Raw genomic sequence first — 20,257 nt, 5'->3', positions numbered from 1 at the left:
GTAATGCTAATTCAGTTTGGAGTGCTTAAGAGGATTTTTTTCCTTTCTGTGCTACCAAGTGTGAAATGCACATAATAGTTCAGTGCTAAGTTTACAGTGCTGCTCTCCTTTCCAATTGGGAAGACAAATGGTGCCCTAAAGGCTTTGCCTTCCTCATGTCCATCCCATGGGGCAAAGTTTGGAGCAGGCAAACTCACCCTGACCAGGGCACTGGCTGTAGGAGCTCCAGGTGGTGCTTTGGCCAGGGACCAGATGATGTCAGCTGAAGGTTCTTCTACCAACCATTTCATAAATCATGGGGCTCCATGGAAGTCCAGCAAAGGACTGGGGATTTAATCAGGAGACTGGGAATCACTCAGCACCACCATTTCACCATGGTGACATTCATTAAACATGGAATCTGCATGTAGCTGTTATGCAGATTTCTTTTTCTCTTTCTCTATTTATTTTTTGGTCTAATCCCCTTTTAAAGCCATCTAACAGATGGCCCTCAACACATCTTGTGTCAGTGAATTCCATAAAGTAACTGTTTTGCTGTATGAATTAATAGTGTTTTTTTTACTTTTCCAGGACCTATTGCCAATCAATATCATTGTGTGATTTCAAACCAAATGAGTAGATCTTGGTGGCCTATTTGGCCAAAGAATGTCTGAATTTTAAGATTCAAGCTATACCTTTCCTTTCAATCCATTATGCAGATGTTCACATTTAAATGCTTATAGGAGTGTGTACTTGCTGAGTTGTATCCAATGTAAAACATTAAAATTATTGGGACTTCAGTTAGACTAACGTTGCATACAAGCCTTTATTGTGATACAAAATAGTAAGATTTGCAAAAATGTTGTAGTTCACAAATGATCTCCCAAAGTTGTGAATAATTTCCCAAGTAATACAAGAGTATTGCGCTTGCCTGAGCACTGGGCCAAATTAAACTTTGCATTTTTTTGCCTGGTTTGCCCCTGCACGGCAGGATATTTTAAACAAAAAGTGGGCACAATTCCCTCCCCCTCCAAGCCAGATCAAAATCATGGTGTGGCAGGAAGGGAACTTTAGCCCTTTTTCTATGCCATGGTTCCAATTGAAATCCTCCCCCTCCCTACACCTGCAATTCTCAATGGGAGTTACAATTTTTGTAAGGAAAACGATATGTTATGAAATTTCATTAAACTTCTATATCTGTCTATGTTACATTTTCCCTCCATGTTTTCTCTCAGAACTGCTGTTGAGACCAAGATGAACCGGTATAGTATTTTGACTGGATTACTCCAATTGAGTAAGTTGTCTGTGACTTTTTTTTTTAAAAAAATGATAGAATAAGATGTTGTTGGTTGCACTTGTTTTTCATTCAGTATTATGGAATTTCTCTGTTTATAGTAGGACTTGACTCTAATTTTTGATGCTAGAATTAGTGCAAGGTCAGATTGAGAAGTAAATATTATAATAGATCAGAATAAACATATTTGTGATAATAAAATTGCTCTAGTAGTTATAACAAAATAGCAAATCAATCAGGGTTGTGACCACGCTCTTGTTCCATGTACAGAAGTTGCACCATCGGTAGATATAATTGTCAACAAAAACAGGTGTATTTCCAAAAACATAGGGAATATATATATATATATATATATATATATATATATATATATATTTATATATATATATTCTGGATATTCACAATATGATGCTGTTCATGGATTTGGGTTATAGCTAGTTTCTTTAACAAAATGTATTCTATAGATTGGATCCAGATTTTTCCCCCACTACTGGGAAAATACTCTGAATTTGTTCTCAGAATGCTCCTGTTGACAGAAAGTGTGGAAGATACTTCACCGATTCCCCCTCTCTAATCTCTAGCGCCATCTCCCCCACTGTTCTAGATGGCCTTCCAAGCCTCCAGAGCAGGTTGTGGGGGCATAGGGGACTGTGGAAACATAGGACGAGGGTGGAATGGTTAAGATAATCTCCCTAGAGAAGGTCTGGGGGGGGGGGCGGAATGGAGCAAGGGAATCCCCTTCTTTTCCAAGGACAAAAGAAGTTCCTGGGAATATTTTCCCACCTTCAAATCTTGGTTGTGTCTCTCCCCTCCCTCCGTTCTCTGCCCCTGCCCTTGTTGGCCTTCACATCTTTGCTCCTTCCCATTTCTGCCAGCAGAATTCTTCCACTATAACAGAAGCCTTCCATAAATGGAAATTCTGGACTCAAGCCACTGAAATTGTCAACCTTTTTATTATAACTTTTAGTTTTTATTATTACATTTATATCCTACTTTTTTCCCTCTTGCAAGGAACTCAAGGTGGTTACATAGCCCTCTTCTCTTTTTTATCCTCACAACAACCCTGTGAAGTAGGTTAAGCTGAGAGGAAGTGACTGTCCCAAAGTCATCCAGTGAGTTTCATGGCCAAGTGGGGACTAGAAGCTGGTTCTACACCACATAGGCTCTCAACATTGCCGTTTGAATGTTAATAAGCCATTACATTACTGACATTTACATGTAATAATGGATTTGTTTGCACTCTTGACTTTAATAAGTAAATTTTAACAGGGGAATATTTATATACTGTTCTATAATACATAATAATTTGTTCTCTTCAACACTGAACAATAGATATGGTCATCTTAGAGTGTTTCTTGGGATTCAAACTACTGCTAAAGTATTTCATATCAATGTGTAGAACTTCTACTAGAATTATTTTATATCCATGTGAATCTTGGTTTTGACGTTTTGGTGTAAGACAGACAGATATGTATATGCATGTGTGTGCACAGGCCTGTATGTATGTAAATGATAAGAAATAGAATAATGACAAAAGGATAAGTGAGCTGATGACCAAAAGATCCTTAAGTTTTCCATCATCTTATACATGTACTTTCAGTGTTCACTGGATGATCTTCCCCAGAATTGTATTTTGTTTTGTAATAATGAATTCCTGCATTCAGCAGGGGGTTGGACTCGATGGCATTATAGGCCCCTTCCAACTCCACTATTCTGTGATTCTATGATCTCTCCCTTGTATGAAATATTCAACGGAATCCTTTTTTCCCCCCTGTACCTTCAGATTTTCTTCAACTGGTAATTTCCCATTGCATGGTATATCAGATTCCTCCACAGAGCTTTCAGTTGCCCTGTGTGCCACCAGAGAAGACGTCTAACTTTTCTTTGCCTGCTGGAATTGCAGAGAATGGTCCTATTTTAAGTGAAGAATATGGTACAATTAAAGCCAATGCCACAGCACTGGTGGCTGAAGATCATTTCCTCTGTTGCCGATGGAGTGTTACACATATTAATTGCTTTGCATATACCACAGAAATGGAAGCCAAGTCATTTATTTATTCAGAAACTGGTACTTTAACATCTCAGCAAATAGGTGTGCTGTTATTGTTGTTATTTTAAATATTTATACGTTGGTCTCCATCCAAATTGTCAGGGTAGCATGCAACAAGATTTAAAATGCATACTTTAAAATAAGACATACAAAACGAGTAACAAAGATAAAACAAATTAGATTAAAAGGCCTGGGAAAGTAAAAAAGTCTTTGGCTAGTGCCAAAATAACAGCAAAGTAATGTTGTGTAACCCTCTCTGGGGAGAGCATTTCATAGTCAGGTCACTTTTACTGAAAAGATCCTTTCCTTAGTAAGCACCCAGTATATTCCATGTGGAGAACCACTCAGGGCCCCAGAAGTTTTGAAGTCTAGGCATGTGGAGACAGGCAATCTTTCATGTACTCTGTTCATGAACTGTGATGGGTTTAAAAGGTAAAAAAGCCCACTGCAAATGGACAGGGAGCCAATGAAGTTAGCAAAGTTCTGCTGTGATGTGCTCATACTGCTGAATCCCACTAATACATCCCACTAACACATACTACTATGTCCAGTAGTATTTCAGCTAGAGAGGCACGATATATGCAAAGTAATTTGAGTAGTGTTTCTCCTATACTATGTAAATTGAAATTGACCTTTATAAAATAAGTACTTTATTGATAGCACAAATAAATCTAGGCCCCAGGTCTCGAATGGCAGGCAAGGAGGTAGCACAGAGAAACTGTGAAAAGCAAGACAGTGTTAGAATAAAGCCTGGCTAAGGAGATCTTTTGAAAGTCCTCAGGGTAGGGTCAAGGCAGTAAAAGCAAGTTACATGTACAAGCTTCTGCTGTGGACAGGGGCAATTCACAAGGATTGTGGAAGCATGGAACAATTCAGAGAAAACTAATAAACTAATGGGGCGAGGAAAAATGGGAATAACATGCAAAGTAGGCTTTTGTTACCAGTTATGTATCATACAACCACAGCTATTGGTGTGTGTGGGAGGTCAGGATCAATGTCATTTTTGCCTTTTGGGGAATTATAACTCGGTATCAAAAGCTGATAAATGTGGATGGAGTTCCCTCCACTTGAATAGCTTGCCACGTGTTTAAGCTGGGAGATTGATTTTTCCATAGCCACCATTTGCTCAATAGTTGTGTGGATTATCTCTGAAGCATCATGAGTGCTAGTTTAAGCCCAGATAGTGTCATTATTCTTGACTTACTGTGACATAAAATGCTGTATAAGCTTATGTGGAAAGCAGCTATTTAGATTTAGTACATTTTAGTAGGATTTCAGTCTGCGAGGACAGACCATCTAAATTTCAGCCCTAGCAAAATGTAAATGGATCCTTGAGTTTATTGTACATTAACATGAACCTGTAAACTTCCTTTGAAATGTATTTTTTTCTGTGTAGTATATTTCAATGGTATAGGCTTATAGGGAAGTTTAGATTTATTTATTTTTAACTTTTTCATTTACATTTAGTATGGAATCTACGGTTTTGGACTAAAGAAAATACAGCGGATTTATTTTGTATTGTGGAATTGTCTACTAAATCACCATACCTGAATGAAGATTTTACAGTTAATCTATTATATGCGTTGTAAGTATAATGTATGTCAAAAGTGTGAGCTTTCTGAATTACAGGATTTAAAAATGCCCATAATATTACTACACTGTAATTCTAAAATAGTACCAGATTTTTCAATTTAATTCTTTGGCCTCAAGTATTTGTACCTTATTTGCCTAATTTTAGGGGTGAGGACTTGGGGATCTGGTAGAAATATCAGTCAGGACTATATTCCAAACTTAAAAAGTAAATAGTTAATGTAAGGGATTTCCCCTACTCTATCTTTGTCCTTTGTGAAACTGTCATTTCATTTTAAGCAGATCAAAGGTCTCTTCTGTCAATATACTTATTGTGCAACACTTCACTTTTAAGCCCTAAAGCATGAACATGGCTTGCTTTATCATATTGACATGGGATACGTTATATTTCTTCAGTTATTACAGGCATGTTTGAAGTAGCACCCTTCATGCACCCCCTTTGGAGGTGTTTGATTTTTTATAGTGCTGTTCCACATATTGTCTTGACTAGTAAGATGTTTTGTTCACATAGCTGTTGGCTTGGTGTCTTGAGCATCAAATGCGAAATTCTGCCATAAAAGTATATGAATTCTTGCTTTTCATCTGAATGGCATACATTCCTTATGAGTTCTGCTCCCCACACTTAAAAATGCTGAACTATTAGGGCTTCTTTAAGAAACATGTTCTTCTCAGCTAGAAGCACATCATCGAAAGGCATTCAACTTCGTAATTCTGTACTGGCACCACAGGAGGAGAATGTGCACATGTGCTGCGTTATTATGTCTCGTCATACTAGCACAGCCTCTAGAATCACCTGATTTGTTTCAGGATTGTACAAATACACCTGGACAGTGTAAATACTTTACAATGGCTTAAGTGGCAGGAAAGAAACATTTGGTACTGTGAAGATCTTCCAGTTTTATTTCAAAATTGGCCCATGGGACCTAACAACTACAGTCATTCATGGTAGCTGCTATACATAGCAAACTTTCATCTCCGCTAATATAAACCCATTTTTCTAAAGGAAAGACACAACAAAGCAGAGAACCTAGCATGCTCCCATTATTTTTCTTATCATAGGAAATTAGGAAAATCATAGGAAAATCAGTCATAGGCTGACTTCAAATCTTGTGTGAAAGCACCGGTTTCTCAGTAAATATGCCATAGCTATTAACTGCCTCGGACAATCACTCGAATTGAAATGGTGTTTGGTGTGTGTGTGTTTGTTGTTGTTGTTTTGCCATTGGCGGCTCTAAACCCAGACACACTTTTTCAGGAATGAAATCCACAGGTCTCAGTGAGACGTATTTCTGAGTAAGTATCTGCAGAATTGGGCTGTAAAAGTATCAACAAAGTAGATGGGACCTCACATGATACATCCTATTTGTAGAATGCAGCATTTGTGATCCTCAAACTTCCTTTGTCAAATGTGCATCTAGGTTTTGTGTGTGTGTGTGTTTAAAAAACACCTTTGCTGTTTTGTGGCTAGCTTTAGGCCTTTACTAGACGGGGCTTTATCACGAGGCAAACCCCGGGATCATCCCTGTGCGTCTGCATGATGCACAGTGGATCCTGGGATCAGGGAAGGATCATCCCTCTCTTGCCCCGGGATAGAGCCCTCCACTTTGGGCCCGGTTTTCCCTCAGTCTCGGGCTGAGCCCGAGACCGTGGAATGTGTGGCCTGTTGCCGCGGGTTGACCCAGCTTTGCGTGATTCCTCGTGCGGAGCCGAGTGCTGTGCCCATCGGGGTAGGGTGGGGGGAGTGGGGAAATTAATTAATTTTTTTTAAAAAAACCACTTATCTTTCAGCGCTCCTGCACTCCTGCCGCTTTAAAAACAAAAACAAAATGATGGGTGCAACGCCTCTTCTCCTGAGGTCATCGTGCCTCACATGTAAATGGAGGAGGGATCTTGCATTAAACACAACGCGAGATCTTCCCTCTTCCATCCCGGATTAAAAGGTAGGTCTAGCTAAGGCCTCAGTCTTGCCAAGAACAAGGGGAAAGTATTTCGGTGTCTAAGAAGGGAAAAGAAGGAGGCTGTGGAAGCCTCAGGATAGCTCATATCCTGGCCTCTCCTGTCTCCTTTCCTCCCTGCCCACTGGAATGCTCCTTTTTGTCATCCTCCAAAGTTGAGTTCCTAACCTTAGAGAGCAGCCAACATGAATTTCCAGCTCCGAGGTTGAAGCACTATCTCTGACCTTGGATCTGAGAATCCAAAACATCCTAAGACTCTTCAGACACCATAGGATTACTCCCTAACTCAATCTAGCCATAATACTGTATTGCTTTCCCCACTTTTTTTATTGTCTGAGAATGCTTCAATTATTGATGGACCCCCATTATTTACCCAGTTCTTTCAAATTTTCCTCATTTTTTAAAATCACTTATATTTTTAACTGGCATATTGGACTACAATAGTAGATAATTAATGAGATCCATTTTATTAACACATGTTTTAATTATTTTTTTTTAAAAAAAGCCAAGAGTGGTCATTGAATACCACGGATGGTTTCTCTTCTGAGTTTGGAAGGAAATAGTGGCAAGTGGAACAATGAACTGTTTCAACTTGCCAGTAGTATAGTACAAACTAAAGCCAAACTCTCAAGAGAATTTTTTCCCCCATTCTGTTTATCTGAACTCTGGTCCAGGAAAACATGTATTTTACAACTTTATTTTTAAAGTTCTGCAGTTTCATGCCAGTTTGAGGAACTAACCTTCCTTGTTGCAAAACTAAGCAGAATATTAACTGCTATGAGCTATGCCATTATCTGTTTTTAGTTTTTTGTGGTATGTGAATTGTAATTATAACTCCAGTAGAACAATAAAAACTTACTGATTGTCCCTGAGTGAGCTTGTGTTCCCTTTCTTCAGATTGCCCTTTTCTCCTGTAGAACAACCTTTTGTGCTTTCATAAGCACTATGAAACATTTGAAGGATTTTTAATATCTTTTTATTACATTTCTGCACTTGTTTTGCATAATGCATATTTGTGAACACTTTTTGGTTATGCATTCCCTTAGTCTAATTTTAATTCTCCCCCCCCCCTCAAGTACGGAGAGAAAGCAGCAATATTTTGCTTGTAATAGAACTGCAATATAGTAAGAGCAGGAAGTGTGGCCAGGGCAGAGTTATAAATCGTATTAAATTAGCTATGTTTTAAATTGGTAATGTGGTGTCACGGGCCAGGGTTAGCATTACTTCTGACACCTTGCTGATTCTATCAGTGAACAAGGCCATCTATCCTGCTGGCTCTGTTTGGCTATAGCTAGACCTAAGGTTTATCCCTGGATCATCCAGGGGTCAAACCTGTTCATCTAGGTGACACACAGGGGATCCAGTGCTCAGGCAGAGGCGAACCCTGGATGATCCCAGGATAAACCTTAGGTCTAGTTGTGGCCTTTGTCTTAGGCCTTAGCTAGAGCTATCTGATAGTCCGGGACAGAGGACGGAAGATCTCGCATTGCGATTAACGCGAGATCCCTCCTCCGTTTACATGTGAGGCGCGACGACCTCAGGAAGAGGGGTGTCATGCCTGCCATTTTTTATTTTTAAAGGAAGAGGAGCGCATGAACGCTCGTGCGCTAAAAGTAGGTGCTTTAAAAAAAAAATTCCCCACTCCCCCCACCCTACCCCTGATGGGTGCAGTGCTTCTCCCAGCTCCACATGAGTAATCGCGCGGAGCCGAGTCAAACTGCGGCAATGGACCACACGTTCCATGGTCTCGGGCGAGACTGTGGAAAAAAACCGGGCCCAAAGGGGAGTGTTCTATCCCGGGCCAAGGCAGGGATCATCCCTCCCTGATCCCGGGATCCCCTGTGCGTCATGTGGATGCCTGGTGTAGCTAAGCCTGGTGTAGCTAAGGCCTTAGTTGTAAATGATCATACATGCAGCGCATGAGTGGTTTTCAGCAGAAATCTAGTGTCAAACCGAACTGTGTATGTTTTATTTGACACTTAGCTAATCTGAGTACATCAGTAGAAGAGTGGGATAGAAATAAAATGTAGTAGTAGTAGATGTGGTTGTTCCAGACAGTAAAATACTTGCTTGATTTAGGGCACAATCCTATGCATGTTGAGAAGGAAAATATACTCCTACACTTTCCTGCATGAGTTGTAAGACTTTTTTCTGTCTAAGCATGCATAGGATTGTGCCTTTGATACATTTTAAAATTATGGCATTTCTTTCAGTTAGGAACAATTCTGCTTAGAAGTAAGTTTCAGGATTCTCAAATTGAGGCTATACTATCTGAACAGGTAAAAAAATGACTTGAGAAATGTATGTCTTACGTGCAGTCCTCAATAGCAAAAATTCTCTAGCAGTGACAAAAGCATTTTGATTCATTCATTCACCCACCACCCACATGCATTTCTGTTCAGGACTGCAACATCGCAATACAACAAACTTAAAAGTAGTTCATATGCCTTACAGGATAGATGTGAAAAGGAAAAGTTCTTAATCAGAGAGAAGGACAGATTGCTACCTATAACTGTAGCTTTTAGCGTAGTCATCTATGCATTCACACATATGGGCTCTGTGCCTCCACAGAGTCTCAATTTGAGAAACTTCTCTAATTAAGTTTTGGTGGGAACCCTTCCCCCACCGCCCCAGTGCACATATCCTTAGCAGGTTCCCACTTATTCTCTCAGTTCCTTGAGACTGACATTGTGGCCACAAACCCAAGAGAAAATTACAAAAGGATACCTTTGGTACCCAACATCAAACTCAAGTACAACACCAAAGAGGGCTTGTGAATGCATAAGGACCACCTGAAGAACTACATTTACAGGTAGCAAGTGTCCTTCTTTGTCGTATCACACATACTATTTATAATTTATTTTAGCATTTTATGCTGCTGCTTAGCCAAAAAGGCTCCCAATGAAGCTTACAAAGATATTTCTTAAGACAATCCCTGCCCATAGCCTTACAATCTAAAAAAAAAATGACACTAAAGGAAAGGGGATTGGGAGGGAAGAAGGGGGAAAGCAAATTTAGGTAGTAGATTCTGAATTGCATAGTTCAGCAGGTCATGGACACAGCGGAAGGGCTGCCGCTTCCTCTCCCTCTCCTTCTAATAGCCTCATACAGAACCAGGCACGATGAAGGAAGGCCTGACTACTGCTTTCTTTCCCTCTGATGGCCTCAGCACTGACTGTTGGTAGCAGGAGGGAAGGGGGCTCTCTGCTTGAGCTGGAGCCAGGCACGATGGAGGGCCATTGGGCAAATAGCAAGATTTCTTACAGTGGAGGTGGGTTGATGCCCTACTACAATACAGAGGAGGACAGCATAAACAAAAATGCAGCCAGATCTAGTCCAAACATCCAGTCTGTAATGTCTAAGAAAGGTAGAGGGTGTCAACTAGGTTGCAGCATGGCACAGTTCAGGAATGGCAAAGCCCTCTGTTGAATGTGACTGATGCCACTACCATGTGAGTACAGTGAGCTTGGGTTGGGGCAGACAGTTTGAGCCCAGCGAGCTCATTTTATTTATTTATTTTTAGCATATTTATATTGCCCAACAGCCAAGGCTCTCTAGGCAGTTTACAATTAAAACCATGATATACAAACATCAAGATTTAAAACTTTAAAAATTAAAAAAAAATCATGTAAAACAGAATAAGCTATAGTCCAGGGAAAGCTTGTTTAAAAAGATAAGTTTTCAGGAGGCATTTGAAGGTTGTTACATTTTCCGCCTCTCGAATTGCATGAGGGAAGGTCTTCCCTCGGCTGAGACTGCATCTCCTGCTCCTGCACTATATGATAGTCTGATAGTCTTAATGACCCAAGGCACAAAGTGTTGAGTCTAGGGAGACTAAGCCTTTATCATAGAATCATAGAACAGCAGAGTTGGAAGGGGCCTACAAGGCCATCAAGTCCAACCCCCTGCTCAATGCAGGAATCCACCCTAAAGCATCCCTGACAGATGGTTGTCCAGCTTGCCTCCATAGCAGACAAAGAGGTGGGGTGACAATTAAATTGTTCAGTCCTTGACATATAAAAACCCAGGTCATGAAAAACATTGAGCATATGTAGGGTCAACACTAAAGGATTGGGGGCTTGCAATTATCATCCCAATATACTAAAAAAAAAGGGGGGAAATCGGACCCCTCAGATTACAGACCTGTCAGCCTTTTAAGTATAATTAGTAAATTGTATGCCAGCCATCTTCATGAAAAACTAGTTATGTGGCTGGAACAAGAAAGTATTCTAGAAGTTGAACAGGCAGAATTTAGGTCTGGGCGATCTCAGTGAAAAATGAGATAAATCTGGTCTACTCTGAGTGCACAGAGCTTGCTGCAACAGTGTGCAGATCTAATGGCCACCAGAAATACCACATTCCAAGAGAGGAGACGTAGGTGTGTAGTTGCTAGCGGATCAAAGTGCCTTAAGCATGACAGAGAGACTCCAGCTTGGTACTGTAGAGTGGAGAGGTGGTGCTAGGTGCCTAATCCCTTTCAGGGATCTTTTCACTATTGGATGAACAAACTTGGAAAATCCTTCAACAGGAGGGTGAAACATGGAGACAGTGAAGCGGTAATCTCTGAGACAACAGTTTGAGACCTTTTTTCAAAGAAGGAGAGTGAAATTGAAGACTTTGGTGCAATGAACACCAGCATGGATTATTATTATTATTATTTATTTATCTAGCACCATCAATGTACAACTCCTACTCATATGCAAATGTAGACTGCTTGCAGGTGGCATTAAGGATCCTCTGCATTCCTGCCAGGACCGAGGTACCGCCCATCACCCAACACTCTCAAGCAGAGAGTTCTCAGGCTTGGATGTCGAATCCCATTATTCTCTCTTGTCAAAGACGCCACCAAAAATAACAAATTCGGTGAATCCTGGCAGCGATGCTCACATCCGCATGGATGAGGTAATTGAGGTAGTGGTCTTGGAGCTCACCCTCTGATGTGGAAGACGATAGGCACTGGATTCAACAATGGGATGGGTGACAACAGTGGTGGCAAAGTGGGTAGAGTGGTTGGCCGCGACACCAGCGAACCCATTTGGGTATGCCTCAGTATAGAAACAGGAGATTCAGTCTCAGCCAAGGGTTTCTGTTGATCCTGAGCAATATAGTCAGAAGTGTTAGTGACTCATCTTGAGTTGAAGTTGCTAGAGATGGGGCCCGTTCTGCTTTATCACAGTCTCAATGTACTCGTGCAAAATCCAAAGGAGCTGATAAGTGTCTCGTGAGAGTCTTTTGAGGTGTTTTTCTTTTTGAGTTCCATGGATGCTTAGAGGCTTTCACCATTTTAGTCAGTTTTTTAGCCAGCAGCATGGATCTGCCCAGTGTAAGAGGATACTGTGTACTCCATGGAGTACGAAGCTGGGGCATTTGAGGCCCTGACACTGGAGCATGCTCCTGTGTAGCAAACAGTTGGCAAGGGGACAAAGACAATGTACTCACCATCTCTTTCGGTTGTTTGACTCCAGCGCCGGCTTCCACAGAGGGGCTTTCAGCCAATGTGCCCTACTCTTTTCATCTGTTTGGAAAATGATTGACAGACAAGCTTTGACGACATGCCCCTTGCCGAGGCAAAACAGACAAAGTGTATGCCCATCTAAGGGTGGCAACTTTGCCCCACCACCAGCACTCTTGGAGAAAGGGATCCTGAGGGTCATTGTCGAAGACAAAAACAAAGGCTAAACAAAATAATAATGAGAGAGAAGAAGAAAAGACAGACAAAATCTCAGCTTTTGGGGGTGGGGGAGAGAAAAATGTTCGCAGTAAATGCTCTTTCTCGTCACATGCAGTGGCAATTGAAAGTGTATTGAGGGAATAAGGATGAACCCACTAGGGACATGTGCAGTGGGACGGTGGGGGGAATGGTTCCCACCAAATCTCAGGGATAGAAGTTTCCCAAATCGAGGCTCCATGCAGGCACAGAGCCCATATGTGAGATGAAGAACAATGAAAATTATGTAAGATAAGGATATAATATTGATAGCATGGAAAACTTGTTGCCCACTCCTGACTTAGAACCTGTGTACATGAGGCTTTTATCCTGAAATTGAGATCAGTTAATCATGGAAGTTTGTGGGTCCTTTACATGACATCATCAAGCTTTAGGGCCTCTCTTGTCCTTCCTGATCTTTATCTCAGATCAGAAATAATGAGCTATTTAAAGATTGCGAGTTGAATTTCTCTATGTAAAGAGGAAGTTGCACTATTATAGCAGCTATACAACACTGCCATCTAGTGACTGTATAATGAAACATATAGAACTTGCAGATAAAGGAACTCCGTGGGGGCGGGGGGAAGAGTGAAGTGCATGTAAAGGGCTGATCTTATTCTGCAAAGAATCCAAAAGCAGAAGCCCTGATAAAGTTGTGGGATAAAAATTCTCTGTGGAGACAAGCCCTTAGACCAGTGGATCAGTATCCAAATAAGTTATCCGTATATGCAGGGGGGAAACAAACATGTAGCATCTTCGGCTGTTTTATTGATTGATATTTAAAACCTTCAGTACAAAAATGGGTTTGTTGGGTGCCTGGTGTTTCTGAAGCAATTTAAAAACAGTATTTGGTGTATGGAGCTTATCACATAGTTTTCTGTAAGATGGCTGGCCTAATGTCAGATTGATGTCTCACTTGTGTAACTATTACTGATAAATTAATAGTATGTCTTTATCACACACACTTCATTTAGTACACTTTGTGCTTTCTATAATATGTCTCAGTTAAAAACACTTTTTTTAAAAGGTTAATTTTTAACAGAGCTTTCCAATATTTGGAAAAAAATAATGTACAAAACCAAAAGTATTTAGAGAGGTCAGCCAAAGAAGAACTTCTCGACTCATTTGGCTTTTGAACAGGGGAAGAAAACAATACTAAAAAGCCAGAAAATGAATATTTTCCATAGTCTAGTCCAAAGCAATAGTAGCAGAGATCTTTCCTCATGGAAATGTAGCAGCAAATCATCTAAAAACATGAACTATAATTTCAAAGTTAACAGTGTGAAAGTAACATTACAGGAATATTTGAGACTAATTAGTTTTAAACTATGTTTTGTATGGAAATTTTATGTTTCTCTGAATATTCTTAGGTAGAAACACATTTCTGCTGAAAACAGAAGTAACATTTTAAGAGCGATGAAGGTTTTAGTACCATTACTATTGTAGTGCAGAATTGCCTTTTTTCTGTCATGTTGCATACTTTGTTCAAACTAGCTCTGTGAGTTTTGTGCAAGGTTCAGGCTATACTGGAAAAAACACAATACTTCTCAAGGAAGGAAACTGACCTATGCCTGTGTACCTATAAGAAGACCCATTCAGTTTAATGGTCTTATTTACAACTAAGGGCCTTGCTAGACCTACCAGATAATCCAGTTGGGAGTAGGGGCGACGCCACGCTTCAGCTAGTGCGCGCCGTTGCCCCTAGCTAGACATAAACACATGACGGGGCAAGGGAAAGTCCCATCGTGTGCTTCAGTTTCTTTTCTCTTAAAGGGCCATGTGTGCAGGAGGGCACCAACGAAAAAGTAAGGAGATTTTTTTGAAAAAATAAAGGGTTCCCCGCTCCTCCTGCTCCTGATTTCCCCCCATAATGTCTGATGTCCCCCCGCCTGCTCGCTCACCCATCCTCCCCCCGTCCGCCATGCCCGTCCCCCGTCCCCGTCTGCCATGCCTGTCCTCGTTCTTCTCCCCCCACCATCTCTCCTGCTGGGCCCGTTCTTTTCCACCGGCCCCCATCTCTCCCCCATGATTCCCCCCCCCCCCAGCCTGATGGGCACAGCACTCCTATGGAATGCTGTGCCCAGTCCATGGCTTCTCCCGGTTACTCGCAAGTAAGCGAACAGCCGGGAAAAGCCACGGAAGTCGCTAGACTTTCCACAGCCCCGGCCTCAGCCCGGGGCTGCAGAAAAGCCGGGCCATAAGCGGATCCGCTTATCCCGGGTCAAGCAAGGACTTAGCTCGGCCTGACCCCGGGATCCCCTGTGCGTCATCTGGATGCACAGGAGGGAGACAGGGCCTCACACCGGGCTAACTCCTCGTCTAGCAACGGCCTAAGAGACTATAGAATTGCAACATTACAGTGCTATTCTACACTGGGTTCCTCAGATTTAAGCATCATTCACTTCAGTGGGGTTATTCTCAGTACAATGCTATAGGATTACAACCAAAAGCACTCGTGGGTGCTAAATAAGGCTTGTGAAATCAGCCCCTCCCATCTCTTCCTTCTCTCAGGTCTCCCTTCCCCAGCATTTGTTTTGCAACTATGTTTAAAAGTTTTTGGTAGTTTAATAAGAGGCTTTTGTGCCTCCTTACAATGTAAAATAATAACATTGTGCAACTCATTCCGCTTGCTCCATGAATATAATTTCACAATTACAAGATTTTCTTAATTGTCTTTTAAGTGTATTTCACTGAGAGTAATGTGTTCTTAATTTCCAGCACTGAAATGAATATTTCTAGGTATTTAACATGTTTTTAAATTGAGCAAACAGGCCATCCCTCCATCCCTAAAGAAAGGCTTAAACTCTTGTTTCATTTGTCAGATTTTCCAGTTTTCAGTGTTGGATACTCAGACGTTTTGGGAAAATCATTCAGAAAATGTTACATTTGTATGCAACCTTCAATGCTATGTGGATGGCTTCTAAGTAAAGACTAAATGTTTCAGTGTGGGGTTTTTTACTCAGAATTTGCATGAATAAAAGCTGCCCACTCAAGCCAGATGATATGAATTCCAGACTGACTCATGCGTTTTTGTTCAGATAACTTGCCAAGGCACTGATTGCTATACTTAAAGAAAATGCTTACAAGATTCTTATCTTGTCTTTGCATGGGTAAAACTGTTGCTTTCCTTGGCATTTTCTCTCTTTCTCACTGTCTGTGTGACTCTTTCTCCTTTATCTGAAATAATTAAGCTAATCTAAAAGGACTTATAGTAAAGTGCTTTGGGCATGCTACTTAGAAAATAAAAATAAACTGATGAATTTAATTTTCTTTTCCAATTCAGAACAGGTGTATCATTGGAAAGTACCTCTACAAATTCACTAAAGAATAATTTTACAGTCACTCACTGTAATGCTGTAAAAAAAGAACAATATGAATGTCAGATACCTTCAGCAGAACTCAACTACACTTACATAATGTGGCTCAAGATCAGAAATGGAATAGAATTGCTGCAGTCACCATTAATGTCAGTCAAGCCTAATGATATAGGTAAGTTTCAATTTATTGCCAGAGTATAAAATCAGAATAAACATAGATTCTGAGGAAGCTCCCAGATCAACAAGTCTAGTCCTACATCCTGTGGCAATATTAGAACTTACTTTCATACAAAAAGTCCCCGCTAAGAACAATGCACAAAATATAAACTAGCGTAGTATGAAATCTTTATATTAAACACTGTTTTTTGAACTTCACAAAATCCTTCAGATACATACCGAAATACAAACCATCATTCAATTTAGTTATGTTTGCCTGGAATGAATTCTCTAAAATGCTTGAAATCATATTCTGAGTTATAACACCAACTGTGTTATATTTATTACTGAAATCAATTGTAATTCACAATTCAACATGTACTCTGATTCTTCCACCACTTAGAACTGATGTTGGAAATTCTTTAGTAGACCAGATTCTTTGAATACTCAATTTTTATTCACGAAATTATGCAAGTTAATTTAATAGGAAGGCAATATCTTTACTTCATTGTCTCCTTAAAGTAGGGTGACCGTATGAAAAGGAGGACAGGGCTCCTGTATCTTTAACAGTTGCATAGAAAAGGGAATTTCAGCATGTGTCATTTGTATATATGGAGAACCTGGTGAAATTTTCTCTTCATCACAATAGTTAAAGCTGCAGGAGCTATACTAGAGTGACTAGATTTAAAAGAGAGCAGGGCACCTGCAGCTTTAACAGTTGTGATGAAGAGAAAATTTCACCAGGTTCTCCATATACACAAATGACACCTGCTTAAATTCCGTTTTCAATACAACTGTTAAAGATATAGGAGCCCTGTCCTACTTTTCATATGGTCACCCTAGTTAAGGTGTATTCATACAGTGCGTGTTCCAAACTTCTCATGAGTGGAGTTCTGCTCACAGGATGCTCAGCTGGGGTAGCAGGAGGAAATTCCTTTTCCCCATGCAGCCCCCACCTCTCACACTGCCCCTTCCTCCAGCACCTATCCCTTCCTGCAGTGGGAATTCAAGTCCTTTCCTCAAAAAGAAGGTCATGTTTAGATCTAATTCACTGTCGTTTCTAAGGTTGGGGAATTTTCACATAATGATTTTTATTCCTACACATCCCAGGAGGCTTTCCTCTGTTATAGTAGTGGAATGGTTGCCATTGGAAACACGTATTACATGGGCTTCTCAACCACATTGAACCCTAAAAGGGTTCATTGACTTTGTTGTTCATGTAATTTTAATATATATATATGTGCTGGCACAGGGCTTCTACACATGATTCTGGCAATTTTGTAGTTTAAACGCCAAACTGCCCCAATCTTATAGAAAAAGTTGGCAGGGGCCCAACATCAATAGCAAAAAGGAAATGTGGATAAAGACTTCAGAACCCTTCCTGCAATAATTTCCCCTCCTCTCTACAAGTATTTTAATCCTAGATCACTTCACTCGTGTGTTGAACTTAGCTGAGGAGATAATGGCTGGAAAAGAGAAGGTGCAGGCAGGTAATCTGCAAGGAGGGTCTCCTCACATGTGGACCCCATTGCATTTAGTACCAGATGCCATCTCTCCCATTCTATATCAGGGTTAGGGAACCATTTGGGGCCATGGGCACATTTGACAATTTGAAAAAATTCTCCTGGATACCTCCACAAAATGGTTGCCATGGGTCACGGAAAGGACAAATCAACCAAAATACAGAATATAAGGCAGGGGACTTCTCATGTAAAATCAATCGGATGTAAAAATGCTTAACCTTGGTTGGAGCATGCCTCTGGTGTGTGCTGAGAAATATTTATTGATTTGGATTTTTAAACTGTCACATCTCAACAACAGCTTGTGGGTCTCAAAAGCCAAATATATAATTTAACTCTAATAAACTGTCTAGATTCTGGAAAGGGAAAAAAATCCCTTTCAAAAAAATAAATAACATAAAAGCTAATCCCCAACCCATTTTAGCAGGCTGTGTAAACACATGGAAAGCCCCAGGATGGGTGAGCGGTGGCACTGTGTCTATTATAGGACTCAGCAGCTACCGCTCACCCACCCCAGGGCTTTCTCGCAAAGCTGTGCAGAAAAACGTTGGGGACTTACCCTGACTTTTTTCTCCAGAGTGAGACCAGTACAGCACATCTGCCATCTATCCTCACTCTGGAATTGCAGTGGAGGCATGGCCGGGTGGATGATGCCCTGTGATTGGTCACTGCCTGGGCAGGGGCTGGGCCCGGTGAGCCTAATGGCTTCTGGAAAGCCCACGCTGCCCCCTTTCAGTAGATTACTCAATGCCACCCCACACCAGCAGTGGAGTGGTGCCAGTTCGGCGCCGTGAAGAAAGCTCCTAGATATCAGCATTCAGGCAAAACAGAAAATGTTTTCTATATATCCAGAAAATCCTCAGACTCAGGACAATCCCAAGGGTTATTCATTAACACCATTATTATGATACTTGTTGCATTCAAATTAGAATTTTAGCATTTAAAAAGGTGAAAGCTTTACTTCTGTTATTTAATCAAGCCATGGGGATTGGTACAATCAGATGACAGATGAATTTAATGGTTTTTGTTTTTTGCTTTCTAGCTGAATAAGTAGCTGCTTATATACATTTTCACATTTTCCGAACTGTTTAGTGTTCTAACATTTTTGCCATAATGACAAGAGCATTTTTAATTCCTAAATCATAGGAAGAGTGTACATGGTAGTCCATTTTTCTTAATTTTTGTTTTTAATAAATTAACTGAAGTCTTTTATAATGAGTATTTCATGCCATTTACAAATGAGGTTAGTGCTTTTGAAAGATGATGGGATTATAGGAATAATGACACGGTGATTCTCTTACATCACATCACTGAGGGCGTTGCTAGACGTACCGGGTGTTCCGTCGTTGAGGAGCGGTGAAAGCGGCTTTTCCCGTTCAGCCGTGACGCCTCATCATCCACACCTGCCTTCGATTTGTGGCGGAAGTTTGCGCCGGTTGTGCTGCTGCCGCCGCGAGAACGGTTGCGCAGCCACACCGGCCTGATTGCCGCGGCTTTTTTTTCCGCTCGCTGCACGGTTTGCGCACGTCCGAAAGACCGCAAACTTGCGCAGCCGTCAGCGATGCCGCCGCCGGCCCTGGCGGCGGCAGCGGCGGCAGTGCCAGTGCCAGCCGAAGTGCTGCTGGTGCTGTTGAGGGTCAACATTGATGCGCTCACTTCCTGATGGGGGTCGTGGCGGGTGTCATATGACCCGAGGTCAATCGTCTGCATGGCCACTCTGTGCCTACATCTCCCATCATGCCTCTGAGGTGTCGGCGGTGATGATCGCCTCTGTGCCCTCTGCCCCATCCCAAGGAGCCAACCCACATCTGGCCGTAGCCATGGCAGCAGCCCACAAACAGCTCTGCCCTCTGCCAGCCTGGTACCCACACTAACAGGCAGCGTACAGCACCGCCATTATGCGGCCACGGTAGCTGCCCACCGCAAGGAGTCACCAGCCACTTTTCCGGTCCTCCGTTCCTGCGCAAACTGTCACTGGGGAAATAAAAAAAAAAAGCCGCTCCGCCGCGCTGCCCCAGCTGCCGGACTGCGCGCAAATGGCGGAGGCGGCTTGACCGAAGCCGCTGACCACTCCCCCTTAGCACGCCTTTTCCTGCCCAGTCCGGACCGCAGTGACCTCACATCCTCCCACACGTACTCCGAATTACCGCGGGACAGCAGGAAAAGGCGTCCTAAAACTCACTTTTTTAAAGTCGGGAGAAAGAGGCTTCACCGCGGGATAACGGCGGATCCTCGTGAACGTCATCTGGAAGCCTCGACGTGACTGCGGAAGGTAACGCGCGCTAGAGCCTCGTCTAGTAACGCCCTGAGTGTTCTGTTGTTTTAAAACTCCACCATCTAGCTAGCAGAATTAAAATTGGCATTAGGTGGATTTCATTTCACATCAAATACTACTTAAAGCCTGGAAGCTTTTGAAAAACACAGGCTGATATTTAAATAGCTCTGTACACAAGATGAAAGTGCTTCCACTCACAGGGAAAAAGTTGCTGATTTTTCTCTCTTGATAACAGCCCTTGGGTGCCATGTTAAATAAATGCTACTCTGGATGGCCCCCTGATTTTCACAGACAGCTTTTCCAGTGTGGGAGTGCAAGCAGCTGCAGTGGAAGGATTGGAAGCCTTGGTACACACGTAGAACACCATCCACAGCCATTCGAATCTCACCCATAGTTTAAATAATGTCTTCTTCA

The 20,257-nt window shown here is 41.7% G+C and overlaps 1 protein-coding gene across 4 annotated transcripts in view; it reads left to right on the top strand.

The window, feature by feature from the left end:
* The window catches only part of LEPR (leptin receptor), a 69,639-nt gene that overhangs the window by 25,212 nt on the left and 24,170 nt on the right, over positions 1-20,257 (top strand). For all 4 annotated transcript variants that reach the window (XM_063137712.1, XM_063137720.1, XM_063137734.1 and 1 more), the window contains exons 2-5: positions 1,215-1,273; positions 3,057-3,365; positions 4,791-4,908; positions 15,859-16,064. In XM_063137712.1, the coding sequence (XP_062993782.1) occupies positions 1,215-1,273; positions 3,057-3,365; positions 4,791-4,908; positions 15,859-16,064 (692 nt within the window). The remainder of the gene's footprint in view (positions 1-1,214; positions 1,274-3,056; positions 3,366-4,790; positions 4,909-15,858; positions 16,065-20,257) is intronic.

This window comes from Elgaria multicarinata, chromosome 1 (genome assembly GCF_023053635.1).
Source record: "Elgaria multicarinata webbii isolate HBS135686 ecotype San Diego chromosome 1, rElgMul1.1.pri, whole genome shotgun sequence".
In the NCBI taxonomy this organism is placed as follows: domain Eukaryota; kingdom Metazoa; phylum Chordata; class Lepidosauria; order Squamata; family Anguidae; genus Elgaria; species Elgaria multicarinata.
The sequence above is the reverse complement of the archived record's forward strand: the minus strand, read 5'-3'. Positions and strand labels throughout refer to the sequence as shown.